We start from the raw sequence: 17,786 nt of genomic DNA on the forward strand, positions 1-17,786 counted from the left end.
AAATTGTTTAAAAAAAAAAAATTAGTCAAATTAATAAAATATATATGGGATAAGTTGAAGTTTGCTTTTTTACATAGTAGTCTGAAAAATTGTTTTGGAAAAAAAAAATTAGTCCAATGAATAAAATATATATGGGATAAGTTGAAGTTTGCTTTTTGCTTTTGATAATTATGTGTACCTTGTGATAATTATATAAATATAATTACATTAATTTTACTAGACTCAGGATATAAATGAGAAAACTGTAGTCTCAAGTCTGACGATAACTTCCCTGACAAAGGAAAATGGTGGACAATATACCTGTGAAGCTGCTACCCAGGGTGCTCCAAGTGACAAGAAGAATGTTTATCTTTCTGTTAAATGTGAGACCATTTGAAACTTTCCACAGTTAAAGTCCTTATTTTAAATTGGAAAAAGTCCTACATTGTTTGATTAAGATGGTATGGGACATCTGTTGATATTAATTTGGATTAAAGTACATTTTAATTAAAATACTTTCACCAATTTAGAATTTTCAAATTTTTGCAAAATTTAATCAAAAAATTTGATTTAAATATTTTTAGAAAAGTAAAAAGTTAAAAATCCCCAGCATGGTTGGAACTCTTGACTGACAGATTCGTAGAGAACTATCTAACCCACTGCGCTACCCTGTTGGGGGACAAATTTAGGAAAGAAACTAATTATAAAATTACACTTGATATTATTGTTTATTTTGATAAATAATGCATCACAACATGGAAGTGTCCCATACCACCTTAAAGTTTTGGCTTTAGAAAGTCAGTTCAAAAAAGGAAAACCTTTTTGAGAAACTATTTTCATTAGAATTTTAAAAAATACGTTTGTTTGTACAGAATAGAGTCATAAGATGATCAACAGTTGACAGGAAATAATTTGTTTTTACATGTTTGGCAAAACTACATGTACTTCTCCAGTACTGATGAAATGAATTTCCTGTTGAAAAGATATTAAGAGACTCCTGGTATCTGCATTTCCTTACAGATAAACCTGCATTTGATCCTGATATGGCATCTACTGCTTGGACTTGGAAAAATGCGCCTGGAAATCTGACTTGCTTGGTGCGAGGAGAACCCAGACCTACTGTCGAATGGTATTCCATTCCCAATGAAAATGGAGACAGATCAAAGATTGAAGAAGAGAGCTTTTATTCCATCTCAACCAAATATATAGATGCCAACACAGTTCAAAGCATTTTAAGGGTATTTTTACATATATAGTATATCATATCGTTTCTTGTATAGCAGTATTAAGACAATATTTACTCAACACATTTTACTTTTTTTTTATTTACCATATTAGGTTGTGTATGACTTTACAACACCACTTGGAGACTATCTTTGTAAAGCTACAAATGATTTAGGAAGCACAAACAGAACTATAAGACTTTCAAAAGCTAGTAAGTTTGGAGTTTCTTCTTAATGGGTATAATTTTATTTTCATATGTATTTGGTGCATTTACATATGTCAGTTAATTTTATACATGTATTGCATTTGGTGCAAGTTCATCTAACTGTTAATGTTATACATAACAATAACATTTTAGTTAACTTATGGTGTAGAACATATAATTGTCATTGACCTAAAAATTCTTAAAGGTGGCTAAATGACATCTTATTATTGGATTCCATTGACCATGTATAATCTTAAAATATTCTTCCTCACTCTTTTCATGTGAATATAAATAGTAATCTTAATGTTCCAATAAATTGGGAAAAAACTGAACAGAAAAGCACAAATATGAAATGTGTTTTCCATTATAGAAGCTTTATTTATAAAGTATCCCTATGCAAACATAATAGTAACACATATTTTAAAAACATAATTATATTTAGATCATAATAATGATATATTAGTTTCCATACTTACATTTTCCTATGATCCAATGAGCAATGAAATGACTTTCCTACCATTTTACATACACTTACTATTTATAAATAAACTATGTCAAGTATGGTAGCATCAAAAACACATAGACCCACCATCACTACAGACAGTTAAAAACACCTAACAAAATTTTTTTTGGGGGGGGGGGGGATTAAAATATGCGTGAAAGAGAATGAAAATATGTAATCGTGGTAATCTGCATTATAATTACCTTTAAAACAAAATTTCACTTTCTAGCAACACAATTAAGAAATTTATAATGCATATTATGTGTTTATGTCTTAGAGCTCTTATTGTTAGACCACATACAAACAGCCCAAGAGGCTACTACTTTATAATGCAGAGGCGGTTAATTGAAGAGGGTAATAACTGTATGCAGGGAAATATTCACCCATTTTATTTTCACCCCTTTTGCCCTCATTATCACATTTTGTTTTTAGATCCACCATCCCAACCATCAGTAACAGAGGTAATGATTACACCAACCACTGCCGACTTCATCGTCAGGTTTAGTTCTGTTTCCAACGCTCCCCCACCAAAGAGGCTAAAGGTCACTGTAACACCCTTTCCAACCGAGAGGATTCAATACTTCACTGTTGGTATGTGTCATTTGCAGTATTTAATAAATGAAACAAACCCCTTTTGTAATCAAGGAAACTGGCTTTCCAAGAAAAAAGAAAAAAATGTAAGTTAACCATACATGCTACTATGCTACTCTATAGCTAAATGATCATTGATGTAGTGGATATTTGGGAGGCTGTATTTTTCCATCTTTTATGTGTGGCTTATTATTACACTGAGCAGACATGTTTGTTGCAATACGTCTTGTTTTAAAAATGTTTTATTTATAGTAGAAAGCCTCTTGTTCACTCTGGATTGTAAATTTCAGGAGTTGTGAATGGCAGACCAAAGGAAGTGACAGTCAACCTAAAAGACCTGACACCCAGCACTAGTTACACGTTTGAATTTACTGGAGAGAGTGATGCTGGAGAAGGACAACCCAAAAGGGAATCCAGGAATACCCTAGCACCTCGTGAGTATACTGCAGTGCTTGTAATGGAATGGTTGCAATGGGACAAAATATTACAATTAATTTTTTGGCGGATTTTTAATGAAATGTAAAATGAAGTAGATCACGGTTTGTCGGATGGTCCCATTCATAAAACAACTGAAGTACGAAATATTCACGTCAGTTTTTGATATAAATTTTTGTGTAATGGCATGCACATGAAGAATCTAACATAAAGCAACCTCAAGAAAGACTTTGTTTTGTTTTCACTATATCTGCTACTTGAGCGAGTTCACTTTTGATCTCTGTCGTACTTAATCACTATGTATAAATGGTATTCTTTTATTTAAAGTGAGACAGGGATCAAAAAGTATCTTGATTAGGTTTATTAGCCCTGGGACACAAAGACTGTACTCTCAATTCATGTGCTTTCAGCATTGTCAATGAGAGGCGTCGTACTGGCATCTGCATTATCCTGAGTGATCTACTTTTAGATGCACATTTTTTATGAAGCAATGATTTTTTTTTTTATTCCTAAATTTATGATTATTTTTACCTTGAAGGAGAGCCATATAAAGTGGTGATTAGGAATTCACTCAAGGATGGCGAATATCCAACGAAGTACCTTTTAGAGTGGGAGACACCAAAGAATGGAGGAGCTGATATCGATCGTATTGAAATTTGCCACAGAAGGGTATGTTTTGGTTGTAATAATCAGGGAAGCGATTTACAACAGAACTTACCACTTACGACCAGCTTGTGCATGAATTATTTTTCCTTTTGACTTTGAAGTAGTGAAAATTTGGTTCATGTGAATTTGATATGCTGTTTTAGGTCTAATTCACAGGAAAAATATGACGCAGAAAAAACCCTGACATATTGCATATAGTATAATAAATTATAATATGTGCTTTAAAATGCACACAATAAAGGCTTCAATTATTTCTCACCACTGGAGGTTAACGTGTACGATAATACAGAGTTTTAAGTCAAATCTTTCGCTTTATCCATTATAGGTACAAGTACTAGCAGACCAGTCCCCGAACAATGAATACCAGTTTAAGGAAACGATCACAGAATTTGTTTGCCAAAACGCCTTGCCAAACCAATCAACATATGAACTTACAAACTTGAACCCAAATACATATTACGAAGTTAGAATCAGGGCTAACAATGTCCATGGATTATCGGAAAGCAGCTTATACATCTTTAAAACCAAAGGGGGTAAGTGGTAACCAGTTTCAGAGTTTGCAGTAAACATATTCAGTAATTTTAGGAATTTGATTGCAATTATAATAAGCTCTTGTAACTTTCTTGGTACAAAGAGATGATCTAGCAAGTTTGCTGATGACCTCCGAGGCTGTAAATGTCTCATAATTGTAAAATTCCATACAGTAGAAACCCACAAGACAAATACTGGTGGACTATACTGTGGTTTCATCAATATTCAAGGGTATCAATTTTCGTGGATAAAGTGAAAATCACAGTTTCAAGGATACGTAAATTCGTGGCCAATGACCCTATCAATACAAAGTGTTAATAAAAATTGCTTTTCAATGAACATTTGATTTCGTGGATCAACTAAACAACGAAATCCACGAAAATTGGTATTCAACGAATATTGATGAAACTGCAGTATATGATTAAAGGATTGATCATAAATAAGAAAAAAAATTTATCTAGAAGCACCCCAATTTTTCAATAGGTAGACCTGGTTTTATGACATTCATAAACCTGTATTTGTGAGGCATTCTGCCATGAATGGAGGATAGGCTCCTAAAATGTGTAACATCGCGCAGCTTTACTTCAGCAGCATATGAATTGGATGTTTGATATTATACATGAAGTCAAATGTAGTTAAGTTCATTTGAAAAAGACCAAGTTTTAAAAGATTGTCAGTGCAGTGAAGAATTTGGCAAGTATTTATTGAACGAAATGCTTAAATTAATTAATAGAATAATATGCAGGCGATATGAATTTTGATTTTTACCATTTGACAAATCATAGCAACATTGATGCCCCAGCCTCACAGTGGTAAGACATGATTTAAAAAAACAGTGTGTTCTTCAAATGCAGACTCAAAACTCATCAATGGCAGAAAAAATTTATTCATGCAGCTGCCAATTGAAAGCAAAAGATAACTGTTTAGTCAAATCCAACTGTTTTGTAAATGTTGTGATCAGATGTAAATTGATTTAGTCACTGGTAAGTGTCAATTCCATCACATCTGGCAACTAATTTCACAACAATTTATTGATACATTTCATTAATATGTATTGAATTTTGATTAAGTAATGCCTGAAAACTGGAAGTTTTTTGGGGGTGGGAGGAGGGGGCTGATTAGAATGATTTAATGCACCAATGTACTAATGAGTTGAGAGTTTTGAGACTGTATCACTTTTGAAATTTTGAATGGTCATACCTTGTCACAGATGAACATATAAAAAGAATGTGTTTTTAGTTTATCGAAACATTTCCGCATGAACGTACCTGACATTTTCTTCGTGTATGATGAAATTGTGCAGTAATTGAAGTTAAAGTCAGTATTTAATCAGAGAGTGTTTTACTGCAAATTTTAATTCATGCCACCACAAGATTCATAGTGCAATGAACAATTCCTTCAGGTTTTGCCGTATTCTTAGATCTGGGGATATTCATCTTAGTACCCTTAAGTTGTAAAAACTTCTTGAGTGTATTCATTTTTGACTTGCAGATTTCTAGTGTTACTGAGAGTTCCCCCCTGTGATTTTGATTTTCATAGTACACACATACCGGTTAATTCTCCTTAGACAGACCTTGACCTTTGACTCTGCATGACAGACAATGTTATTCTAGTGTTTTCGTTTATCTAGCATTTTTGAGTGCATGCAAATGACTCGTTTTTTTTTTTTTCAAATGGCTTACATTTTTGGTAATACTTATAATTATATAACTATTTTTAAATGGCTTACATTACGGTAAAAATTATAACTGTATTAGTCCCTATACAATGGTGTCGGAAGCAAATTGAAAGAAAAAGGGGGGGGGGGGGAGGGGCTAGACTTATCAAAAATATTGATAAGCAAAAAAAAAAAGGTCTTTGGTAATGGCTATGTTTAACTTTGCCAAAAAAATAGCTGAGCCATTAAAAAAAAGTAAGAAATCAAAAATCTTTTATCAATGATCGGCACTGGATAAGATAAGAAGACAATTTCTCTGCATGTAATGCACACATACATGTCTATTATGAAATCATCAAATTTGCATGATGTTAAAAAGCCACTCAATATAATGATATATAATTGTTTAATGAAGCTAACATTGCTTGCTTCTATTTCAATTGAGACAAACAGGAAAATTATTATAAATGGTTATCAGTAAAGTCATGCAGAAAATGAGAAAGGAGAGGTAACGAAGATTGCAGGCCTAGATAGAAAAGTTAAAAATTCTATCTGTCTTTGCATGGATTTCATTACCATAAAGTAACCAATTCTTTAACTTTTTATATTGTAGTTAATGATCCTTAGGAAGTTTCTACCATTGAATTTTAATTCATTTTAAAAATTCCATTCAGCATTATGGTGTTTTTGAAGTGCATGGAAATTGCTCATTTCTGAAAACAGAAATACTTCATTTTTCATTTAATTAAAAGTATTTGTTGTATCTTGAACTTTACCCCCTAAGTTGCATGGCTTTTTTCTTCTTCTTTATGTTGTGCATGATAGTTATTATTTAGTTTTGAGATTTCCCAATATCAAGATGTTGGAAATTTGGAATTTGATCTGTAGATTCCAGAAAACCCCCCTCTTTTTAATTAATGAAAGTTTGAGATAGAATGTTTTCACACAATTTGTGTTTAAAATTCAAGTTCTAATTTATTTTGACATCATCCGTTTATATTTGAGTAATTGCTGAACACTATGAAGTTTTTACAATTTGAGGTGGTAAATAATAGTCCACATTTGCATAATATTTTCCTGGACTATTTAAGTTAGGGTAAGAGAATGAACTAAAGGTTAAGGAAGTCCCATTTCCAATAAAGTTTCTAACATCAAAATAAATAGGAACAGCAACCCTGTCTTCTGCACCATGTGTAAGAATTTGTGTTGCCATGGAAATTCACAACTCTTTTAAATACGATAAAATTACTTTGCAACACAAATTCTTAAACTGCTTCTTATAGATGTTTATTCAGCCTTTGGTGTATGTGTAGTGAGTCTATAAATCCTTTTTACTTTGCTTTTCAGCTCCATCTTCCGGATTTATCGGAAATTCCGCTTCTCTTTGCCAAAGTTCCCTGACTGGCCTCATTTTTGGACTGTTCACTGCATGCTTAGCAGTTTTCTAAAGCAGAAAAAAAAAACAAAAATGCAGAGTACAACTGCAGTGTCAGTTAGCAACTGATCATGATTATAGAGATTATCATTTCCAAATTTTCACATTTACGACCAGAAAGAAATGGACCGGTGCAGTTCATCAGAAAATTCGTTCCTTTTCTGATAATATGCAGCTAAACACTCAAAACGCATGAAAAATCCTTGATATGAGATCGGCATGAAAGTTATAACTATCCAAAGTGAATCTTGATATCACAACCTAATTGTCTTGTATTGCTTTTTGTATATTAAGATCTACCATGTATAAGTAATGAGACTGCTACAAGTATGAAATTGTTGAATACTCATAACTGCCTACACATCAAACAAAAAAAAAAACTGGATCAGTTTTCATTGAGACAGTTTGAGGTACGGGTGGTTCACAGCACTATGAAATCCATTGAAATTCTGTTATCATTTGATGTTTTATTTTGCAACATGGAAATTATCTTTCACACCTTATTGTTACTCGTAACAGAAGGATTTTAACATTTTCATTGTCTGAGATATCAGTCCCTTTTTTTGCCATACTGTCTGAAACATCTGTAGAGATCTGTAAATTGTGTCTAAATTGTGTTAATGTCTTCAAAACTGATATGTTCAGAGATGACAGTCACTTTGGTAAATTTTTAGCAAGTCAGAATTAAAGAAAATATCAAATGACATGATAACTGAAATATTTACATGTAAATGCTGTGAACACTGAAATGAACGGTTATCACTGATCAAGTTGAACATTGGTTATTGTCCCTCTAACAAACTTGCAAGATTGATTATAATCTAATTGAAATAATTCAGACTCCAGTGGGATTCAATTGTGATGTCCATTTTACTGTTCTTGAAATACTGTATGTTATATGTATATGTATGTTTCAGATGTACACTAGATGTGTGTTGTATACGAGCATGTTTGTTGTGAGTATATCAGAATTTTTTTTGAGTTGGTTGTATGTACATAAAGGACTGGTATGTCTTATCATTATGAATACCTATATATAGCTTTGACATTTATGTGCAATATTCATACATATTGATTATGATTATGAAGATGTTGTGGAATATCAATCGTCTCCTCCATATACATTGTATCACACATAAAGCTTTTAATGATAGACTACTTTATTTGTTGTAAGGTTGAGGAGGCATAAAGCTCTTGCCTTGTAGTTTTGAAATCTCTCCCAAGTAGAAGTCATACAGGGGAGAGATGTTGCTTCTTAGTGTTGAAATATTAGAGAATGTATGCATGCATCCTCCTGTGCTTATTATCAAATTTATTGTTCTAATGATAGATAATCAAAATAGGAAGGTTTTTTTTTTTGAGAATGATATACTTTGCATTTATATTACAGTGATAGCCAGTCTATATAGATAATATCTGTTAGAAGTAAAACATCATGTGGATTTTACCCCCTAGAAATTTCACTGTTCCTTAATATCAAAGAGATAACTCATCCCCAAAAAATTGAAAAAAATTTAAGGCAGGTTTGAATGAAAGAGTGACATATCAACATGTTTACATGATGTCCCTAAAATTGTTTAGAGGTCAATCCTTTAGCTCTACCCTTGATGTCTGTTAGTCAACAAAGGTGATAAGACATTCCAAATTCAGATTTAAGGATTAGCTTGGAGACCAGAAAGGAAATAAGATAATCTAGGGTCAAGCGCTGAAACCTAAAATAGAACACCCATGTCTGATTTTAGATGCGGCCAAGGGAGGCTATGTACTTACATTTTTAAAGAAGTTTTGCTCCTTTTTATATCATCTTTATTTTTAGACCTTTCAGGTAGAATCATTAATATTGGTGCTTGCTTTGTATTTTCTATAATTTTTTTTTTTAACTTTTGAAGTTAGGAACTTCATATTAGTTTTTTTTTTCGTAAATATTTTCATCATTGCTGGAGCAATGCTTTCTTCTATCAGACTAGAATCAAAGTACACACGTACATGTATATAGATTATAGACTTAGTTCTACAGCTAGTATAGGCTATGTTGTGAAATTACCATTATTGAGCAAAAGTGTTTTTGTGTATCGCATATGTTTAAGTGGTTTTGCATAGGTGTTGATTTTGATTGGTTGTGAACTATACAGAGTGCAAGATTAATAAAATATTTGATTTGTTCCTAAAGTCTACAAAGATTTTTTTTACAATCTTATGTATGTTGTAATGAACGGTTTCATAAATTAGTCACTGGTGTTTTAAATGTATAAAAGATAATTTCAAAACAGCAAATAATCTTTGTAAATTTGAAAGTATTAGACAGTTCTCTAAATGTTCTGTGTATATGTGCTACATGATTTTACATTTGTTAATCTTTAATAATATTTTGCATTCTTGTTTTAATAAAAATGTATTGATTTAGAAAATACTGGTAATGTTGCATGTGATTTTTTTCTGGTCTTTAAAACCACCTATTGCAATGACCTTGGACTTTTGACTTTTGACTTCGAGGGCTATACAAACAATTGGTCTTCTGACAAATCTGGAAAGGTAACATCTGAAATAAACACTGCCATTTTTTGTACCTGATGATGCCATATTGGGAGATAATGAAGAAATCACACATTTGGGATTTCACAAAGAATTTATTTTTCAATTCTTCTGATTTCAATATTAGAACTTTATAGAATATTAAATGAACTCTTAGAATATATTCTAAAGCTGTTAATGCAATTGAAAAAAAATCGTCTAAATCTGATTAAACGAAAGTTGAAATCCTGGTGATGTATAAAGCTTTGGTTAATTGCCTTGCTAGACATGCCAATTTAATGAAAATCTTTAAAGTGCAATTTCATCATACAACTTTTTTGTTTTTGATTAATTAAACTCATCGGTGTTAAAGTTCTCACTGTAGATTAGATTGTGTTGTTTTACTGAAATAACCTTAGTTATTTTATGTTAAAGTGTTTAGTAAAAAAAAAAAAAAGGCTTTCATGTTACATCTGCCAAGTTATTGTTCTAGATCAACCAATACAAACTACAGTTTCCAGTATAAAGAATTCTCGAGTCGAACCACAATCCTCAGGAGGTAGCGATCCATGTTTACTGCCATATTGCGTGCATGCCCATCCCCGCTGCTTGCCGAGTTTGAATCACGTGATTATCTGTCTCCCTAGCATTGAAATATCATGGCGCTGCGTCTCTTATTCTAGAGGGAAATTTGGCGTTTATTTTCCAAAAGAAATAAATCAAATATATTTCCACTTTTGTAAATGTTCCGCACATTAATATGTGTAATGCTTGATACTGCACCATCAATGCTTGGCTTGCCTTAGTCTTTGTATCTGAAACGGTACTTGCATAACTTCCGAAAAAAAAAGATTCATCACAAGCAAATCCGGCTCTGAGCCTCAGAAATGTTGTTGAAATGATTTAGTATTGCGTTATGTCTCTCTTTGCAGGACACTGATTGAATGCTTGCTTTGGGTTTAGTACAGAACTGTTCCTTGCCGAGAGGATTAAGTTCAGTTGTTGTTACATGTAATAAGGTTTGCATTGCAATCATGTACATCACTTCAATTGTATAAGTCGTACCATTTCATACCATCATATTGTGGATTTAATTAACATTTTTCATAGATGAAAGGTAATGACACATGCGCTTTTCCAATTAAAGATTCGCGTCTTTGCATTCTTTGAAATACTGGATAATAACTAGACTGTTACGCCTTCTGTTAAAAACAATATACCGGTAGGCCAGAGACATGACAAAAAGCGCTATAAATATGAAAGCCTTTACACTGCATGTTATACTACTATATTTGATCACTTCCTATTTTTTATAATTAGTTTGCACTTTTTTGTTGTTGATCGAGTTGACGACTGCATTTACTTCTACAAGTAATCTAAGAATATGTAACTCTTTGCTAAGAAATTTTGAGCGTGTGTGTGTGTGTTTTATGAATCGAAGATAATTTGTTTTTATCCAATATTAAGGCATAGAATATTGCGTTCATCTGCAATCGTAAAACACTAGAGATGACGACTGGTTTTATTGAATAATTCATCCTGCGCTAGTCTCTTATTGGAAGAGATTTCCATCAAACATACAGGTCAAAATTGCAACGTTATGTAAAAGGCAGAAAAAGTTGATCCTTATTTACAATCTGTGCACTAGTAGTATATGCAGTCGTCCCATCCTTATTTAATTTTCGTGTTTTGAAAAAAAATTAGGCGCAATTATTAATAATTAATAACGTAATTTTTAAAGGTTTCAAAGGCATGTTCTTTTTTTACACATTTTAAGTGTCAATTTTAGCGTTGGCTTTATATTTCTTGTCAATGGGGAAAATGTTGATCTATTGTACCAAGTTTCATCCGGGCGCCTTTTTTTGAGTTGTTGTATTGTATGTACAATGTATGTGTATGCCTGATACAGTTGTATTGTATGTACGATGTATGTGTATGCCTGATACAGTTGTATTTTGTACGATTTTTGTTTTTCAGCACTTTTGTACTCCGTGGTATAGTTTAGAAGAAACTTGCATGACTTCGGTATAGTTTTGTTTGCTTATGATTGTTACTTAAAACTATTTCAGTTGCATTTTGTTTTCTTTTTAGAGTAAATTGCACGTGTTACTTTTTATTTTTTGATTTAAAACAAAAGTTCATTATTTATACCAATATGAAAGAGATATGATATAAATGGTTAGAAAACTATAAATTGTAACAGTTCTAGATGAAAAAAAAGAAGTCTTGATTGAAATTAAACTCATTGTACAAAAAAACCCTCATATAATGTTATTGAAAAATAAATAAATGTGATTATAATTTGGGGTCAATTGTACACCTTTACAACAGAAGGTGAGGACGGTATCTCTATTGGTGTTATCATCGCCATCCTGATCATCGCTTTCATCGTCCTCTTCATTGTGGTCGATGTGACGTGTTACTACAAGAAGAGGTTGGGCGTCATCATGTGCTTCAAACAGAGGTTTTGTAGCGGATCCAGCGCCGGAGCCGGGGGCGCCAAAGACGCCGAGAAAGGCGGGGACGAGTATGTTCTTTGATACAGTAGTCCAAGACACTTTGTAGAGTTGTTTAAGTCTCTGTTTAATTATTGATAAGTGATTTTTTTAAATTCTTTATGGTAATACCAAACTGTGATAGGTAACATTTATAAGTATTAAGATGAAGAGCAGACAATTAGATATAAATTTTTTTTTGTAAAACTACAATAAAAAAAATTGACCAATCAACGCAAGAAAACAATAACATATGGAGACGTAAGAGACAGACACTGACTTGTCAACAATTTACAAGATTTTAAAATGCTACAAAGATGTACGTCAATTTGGTCTTTCTTTTTAATAAAAAAATCATTTGCGTTTTTTTTAACAGCAAAAATAAAAAGTCTGACAAACAGAATGAAAAAGAGTAAGCCACGTTTGCATGGTTTGCTCCCCTGATATACTAGTACTTTAAAAAAATCGTTTGCCTGTTAGTGTATTTATTAACAATTTGAGTATGCATAAGTTAAAACATAGTAATCCTTATTTATTAAAAATGGAAAAAAAATAAATATCATCACTATTACTCAAGGTTATTTTAGATTTGAATTTAGTTGATATAAAGAAACAGTACCGGTAATTTACAATTCTTAAGAATACTGTGCATGAGTACCAAATTATAACATTTCCTGGATTATTCTTATTTTCTGCTCATTAATTGAAGGCATGTACGTTTGATTAAAATGTTTGTCCTGGTCACGGGAATTTTTCAGCATCTTAAGTATCTTTTTGAAGCGATAAATTTTCATAAATAATGAATATTGAGTAATTAAATTTCATCTATACTTGTAAGAATTTTGAGGAAAAATGAAATTTATAATTCATTCCCTTTCTTAAATTTGTAAATTTATACTCTTACACTCTTTTTCTTGCAACTGAGTAACAGTTTTTACCTGAATGCAATAATGTCCACTCTGTGTTTTTTTTATAATTATGAAGTTCTCACTAAATCAGTTTATTCTTTAATTACATGTACATACATGTACTAGTGCAGACAGATACATCAATCCCCCGAAACAAAGATAAAAACAAAAATGAACAGAAGAAATAAACAACAACAACCCCCCCCCCCCCCCAAAAAAAAAAAAAAAACAACAAAAAACAAATGCATGTCAAATAATGTGCATATTTTTGTTATGAAAATTTGTTATGGGTTGGACATTTTTTTTTTACCTAATTGGTTTTATTTTCAAGTTTTAGATTCTTGAAAATCTTATAAAACTATTTTGTACGCATGTTTCTCTTTTGTAACTCGTATTCCTGTAATGTTTCTAGGGAGAATACCAAACCGTTACTGAAAACTGAGGAGGAAGAAAAGTAAGTACAGTACATGGACCTATATACTCAAAGACTTCCTGCCTTCACTGTAAGAGGACCTAATAGGTTTATCAGACATCTTCCAGCCTGCAAATATACGGGACTCTGTCATTAAACATTAATATCAATAAAATGCTCATTTATCTCAGATATTACTTCTTTTATCCCGCAGTCGATACATTAGTTTATGACTTGCTGACATGAATTTTTCATTTAGATAACATATAATAAGGTTTGGGTTTGATCACATGTCGCCCAGTACGATGTTTAGCAAATAAATGCATGATCAATAATAATAGAAACAGTCACGTTATCTTTGTGTGAGCACTAAACTGCACATCCATGCTGATATTGTGTAACGATTACCCAAATAAACGACCCATGTGCAGATTCCCTTGAAAATTCAATCTCATTAATTCACATAGTAAAGTTACCGAAAAGAGGCCTCGATCTGACCCCCCTCCCTTCTCCCCCCATCCTGGGAAAATTTAAACTTTCTGATCCGTGCATACGACTAATGTTACAATGCAATGTAAAGCGAGGTAATTGGTTTCTACATGCGCATTTTATGCATTGTTTTAGCCTATTGCAGTAATATTATTTCTTATTATTTTGTTCAATTATTGTTATCAGAAATGGGAAAGAAGAATTGAAGGAAATGGAACCTGAAGAAAAGGAGAAAGATGCTGAAAAATCACCCACTGTGAGTTGAATCAATTCATAAAATTGTGTTCACAATGTTTTGCAAAAGAGAACTTTACAACAATTTCAGGAAATCACGGTTATAGCAAAGCGCCAGGGAAAAGCAATTTTGATTCTATATACAAACGTTATTCGCTAATATATCTAGAAGTTTAAATTACATTTTTAGGATAAAGGGAATGAAACTGACTCCGGTGTAAGCGTAAAATAGCTAAAAATTAAAAGCCTTTTTGCTGTAATCGTGTTTTACCGTATATAATTTTTTCTTATCTCAAATGCCAGCTATTTTTAAAAGAAATAAGTTAAGCTACGTGATTTATAATTTTCAATTTATTATTTTCTTCTTATTTTAAATTCGGTAAGGAACCAAGCTAATAATGATTAACTATCCTGTATATTTAAAAGATTGAAAATGCAGAGGAGGCAAAACCTGCCCCGGAATCTCCTAAGCAAGAGACACCGAAGGAGACCAAGCCCGAGGAGAAATCCCCGACATCCGAGGCCAAACCCGAGGCTCCAGCAGCTGAGAAAAAGGAAGCAAAATAAAGGATCTTATACAATGGGCGAATTCCAGTACATGCCAGTTATTTCCATTTTGTTCTAACACCCAGTTTCAAATAAGCCAGGCCATGCATGAAACACGTGCGTTTCACGTTTCTGACAACGTCTACATATATTTTGGTAAACTGCCAAGAATTAAACAAATTATAATACTTACATTGTAGTCCATGATGCAGAGTCGATTGTACATAATTATACTTTATTTTACCTGATATTAGTCGTTGATAAAAAAACAACAACCCAGATTTAAATGTAAAATATTAAAGTCCTTAGTGTATAGATAATGATATTATGATTATGTTAGAAGAGTTGTGGGTAAATTTGAAAAGAGGGGACGAGATAGTTATACTTGTAGTAATACTGTTTTCCTTGTGACTTTGAATTTACTCAATATTGTTAAAAATCTGCTTTAAAGCTATTATAGAAGGATTTGTGTATGTGATGATGGTATTGTATGACAAATACTCAAGCTTAATACAAGCTTAGATAGATGTAATACTTTAGACAGTTACCGTTCTGAGATTTGCTGTATTAGGTAAGAGTTTCTGGTTGAAATCAGCGGTTGTTTAATTGTACTAAAAAAAAAATTGTGTGTGTTCTTTGTGTAGTAGTCAAGCTTTCTCTATCCAAAATCATTATATGCCCAGTTAAACTGTGTTGTGAATCATTTTACCTCTGACGTCTATTGTGTTGTGAATGCAATATATATCATATACATGTGCACGTATACACAATCATTCACTACAAGATTATGTAACTATGTATGTTGCCCTTGTAGATTATGAAATCCATGAAAAGTGCCGTACGAGCAGTGTCGTTACTATAAATAGCCTCTATACCACGTGACAGGGCGTTTTCTCTCTAGCATAGTAGGTGTTCGAAAAGCTTTATCCGTATTGTGCATTGAGATAACCACTGAGAAAACCCGATTAAATAGAAAACTTATACATAATCTTAAAAAAGCAATACACTGCTTATACTACGTATGAATTGTTGTATTATATTGTACATTTTCCATGGTTACGTGTAAATCATAGTATTTCGTAAGGTCTAGATATAGTTCTTGTGTATTGTGAATGTATGCAATCATAATTCAAATTCATTCCAGTTTCTGTGCTAAGTGATCACCAAGTATTTACGTGTGTGTATAGTCAATGGCCAACGTCTATTCTTCGTAATATAAATAATTATTTTTTTTCCTGTCAGAGAAAGGTTACAAATAAAATGGAATGAGTATTTTGATATTTAAAAGAATAGATCAAATATCTTTCAAAGTGTTTCATCGGTATTTTAATTATATGTGTATTTTTGTGACAGATTCAAATATTTTCATGAATAGTGATAGAGACTTCAAAATTGATGTGCCGTAAAATTAGTGTTTTAATAAATCGTAAACCTGTTCACTGTCATCAATATCTTTGCTATTCTCAATTTTTGTCTTCTTAATATGCAATATTCGTTGAGTTTTGGTTTGGTAAATGTAAATTGGAAAAGGGAGATTTTATGAAATGAGCCATGCGAAGCGTCAAAAAGACATTCATTAAACTTTCTAGAATTTTATCCTAAACTTTTAGCTCAGAGAAAACTGAAGCAGTCTAAAAAATGTTTTCAAATTCTGATTGTTTACGTGTTGTTACTGCAGTTATTTTTATTGTTAAAACGAGAGACGTGTTATGAAATTACAGTTTTCTTATTCAGGGGATTTTTTCAAATTCAGGTCTTAAGGTTATTTGTTGCGTATTGGAATTTTTCCTACCTCGAGAATTTTTTTTCGAAATACATCATCTTACAATGGACCTTTCTTGTTGCTAGAGTAGAAACAGGGAAATGAATAGAAATATGAAAACACAACGTCTGAATGTATATTCGAATAAAATGGTGACAACAGATAGGAATGAATAACTCAAAGCAGCATAATTTACTGGTGAAATTCGCATAATATATTTTATCTTTTTACATCTTGTGTGAGGGTTTTATGCTGTCATTTTTATTTTGTATTTTGCTGAATAAATTGTGCCATACATGGAACTGGTTCCGTTGTCGTTGGCTTTTAAATCTTTTCTTTAGAAATGTACCAAAAAAGATCAGAATTGGTCTCTAAATGATTAATGGAGGTGAAGGAATTTTTTACAGAATGCATTTTGATATAAAGCATTTTAAAATAGAGATGTAACCTTTGATAATTATGTTACATACAAAACAAAAAACCTCTTAAACCAAGTAGCCTTTGGTCCCACCTGAACCAAACCTGCATGGATGACGTATATGGAGATGCATAAAACTGGTCACGCTTCTTGAAAAGAGTGTATGTGACCAGAATTTTCAAAGCGAGTTGATGGGTAAAATACTCATTTGCTTGGCGTCTTGTTTTAACTCAAAACTTTTTAAGTTGGTGCATGCATCTGAATATAAGCACAATTTCAATCATTCTTCAAAACTGTCTACTACCAAGTATGTCATAATTTCAACATTAGTAGAGAATTCCTAAACGTGCGTGTTGATTGCATGCTAAAATGTACATGTATGTGTAGGTAGATACAACCAAGACCATCAGACCCCCGACTCAGCGGGAACAGCCACCGCCTACCTCTGTGGGGTATAAAAGACTAACCTGGGAACTATAGGGGTGGACGCCCAAATAGTCCGTGGACATTGCGATACCACCCAGGCTGCCAAAATTGTGAAAACAGTTTCTTGGTCAGGATGATGTTATTCTGTGCGGAATATTTTTTGTATTAATATTTATTTTATTCCAATTAGATTTTTTCCTTGAACTGTAGACTTACCTCCAAGACCATCAGACCCCCGACTCAGCGGAAAAAGCCACTACCTACCTCGAAACTATAGGGGTCGATACCAAATTGGTCGGGGGACCCAAGCCTTTTCTATGAATATAATCGTTTACAACCTGTTAATTAAATCCTTTTTGC

General features: G+C 32.4%; 1 protein-coding gene across 9 annotated transcripts in view; it reads left to right on the forward strand.

Annotated features, from left to right (window-relative positions):
- The window catches only part of LOC128191461 (neural cell adhesion molecule 2-like), a 37,778-nt gene extending 20,889 nt beyond the window's left edge, over positions 1–16,889 (forward strand). For 2 of the 9 annotated variants that reach the window (XM_052863532.1, XM_052863534.1), the window contains 14 exons: positions 221–362; positions 1,000–1,217; positions 1,318–1,414; positions 2,343–2,501; positions 2,792–2,935; positions 3,475–3,605; positions 3,928–4,135; positions 4,919–4,945; positions 10,230–10,295; positions 12,068–12,263; positions 12,608–12,643; positions 13,552–13,593; positions 14,227–14,296; positions 14,701–16,889. In XM_052863532.1, the coding sequence (XP_052719492.1) occupies positions 221–362; positions 1,000–1,217; positions 1,318–1,414; positions 2,343–2,501; positions 2,792–2,935; positions 3,475–3,605; positions 3,928–4,135; positions 4,919–4,945; positions 10,230–10,295; positions 12,068–12,263; positions 12,608–12,643; positions 13,552–13,593; positions 14,227–14,296; positions 14,701–14,841 (1,677 nt within the window). In that variant the 3' untranslated portion in view covers positions 14,842–16,889. Of the gene's footprint in view, positions 1–220; positions 363–999; positions 1,218–1,317; positions 1,415–2,342; positions 2,502–2,791; positions 2,936–3,474; positions 3,606–3,927; positions 4,136–4,918; positions 4,946–7,137; positions 9,638–10,229; positions 10,296–12,067; positions 12,264–12,607; positions 12,644–13,551; positions 13,594–14,226; positions 14,297–14,700 lie in introns of those variants that run through there. The other 7 variants (XM_052863533.1, XM_052863538.1, XM_052863539.1 and 4 more) reach the window with 7 other exon arrangements.
- Positions 16,890–17,786: the final 897 nt, after the last annotated feature.

This window comes from Crassostrea angulata, chromosome 7, assembly GCF_025612915.1.
Source record: "Crassostrea angulata isolate pt1a10 chromosome 7, ASM2561291v2, whole genome shotgun sequence".
In the NCBI taxonomy this organism is placed as follows: domain Eukaryota; kingdom Metazoa; phylum Mollusca; class Bivalvia; order Ostreida; family Ostreidae; genus Magallana; species Magallana angulata.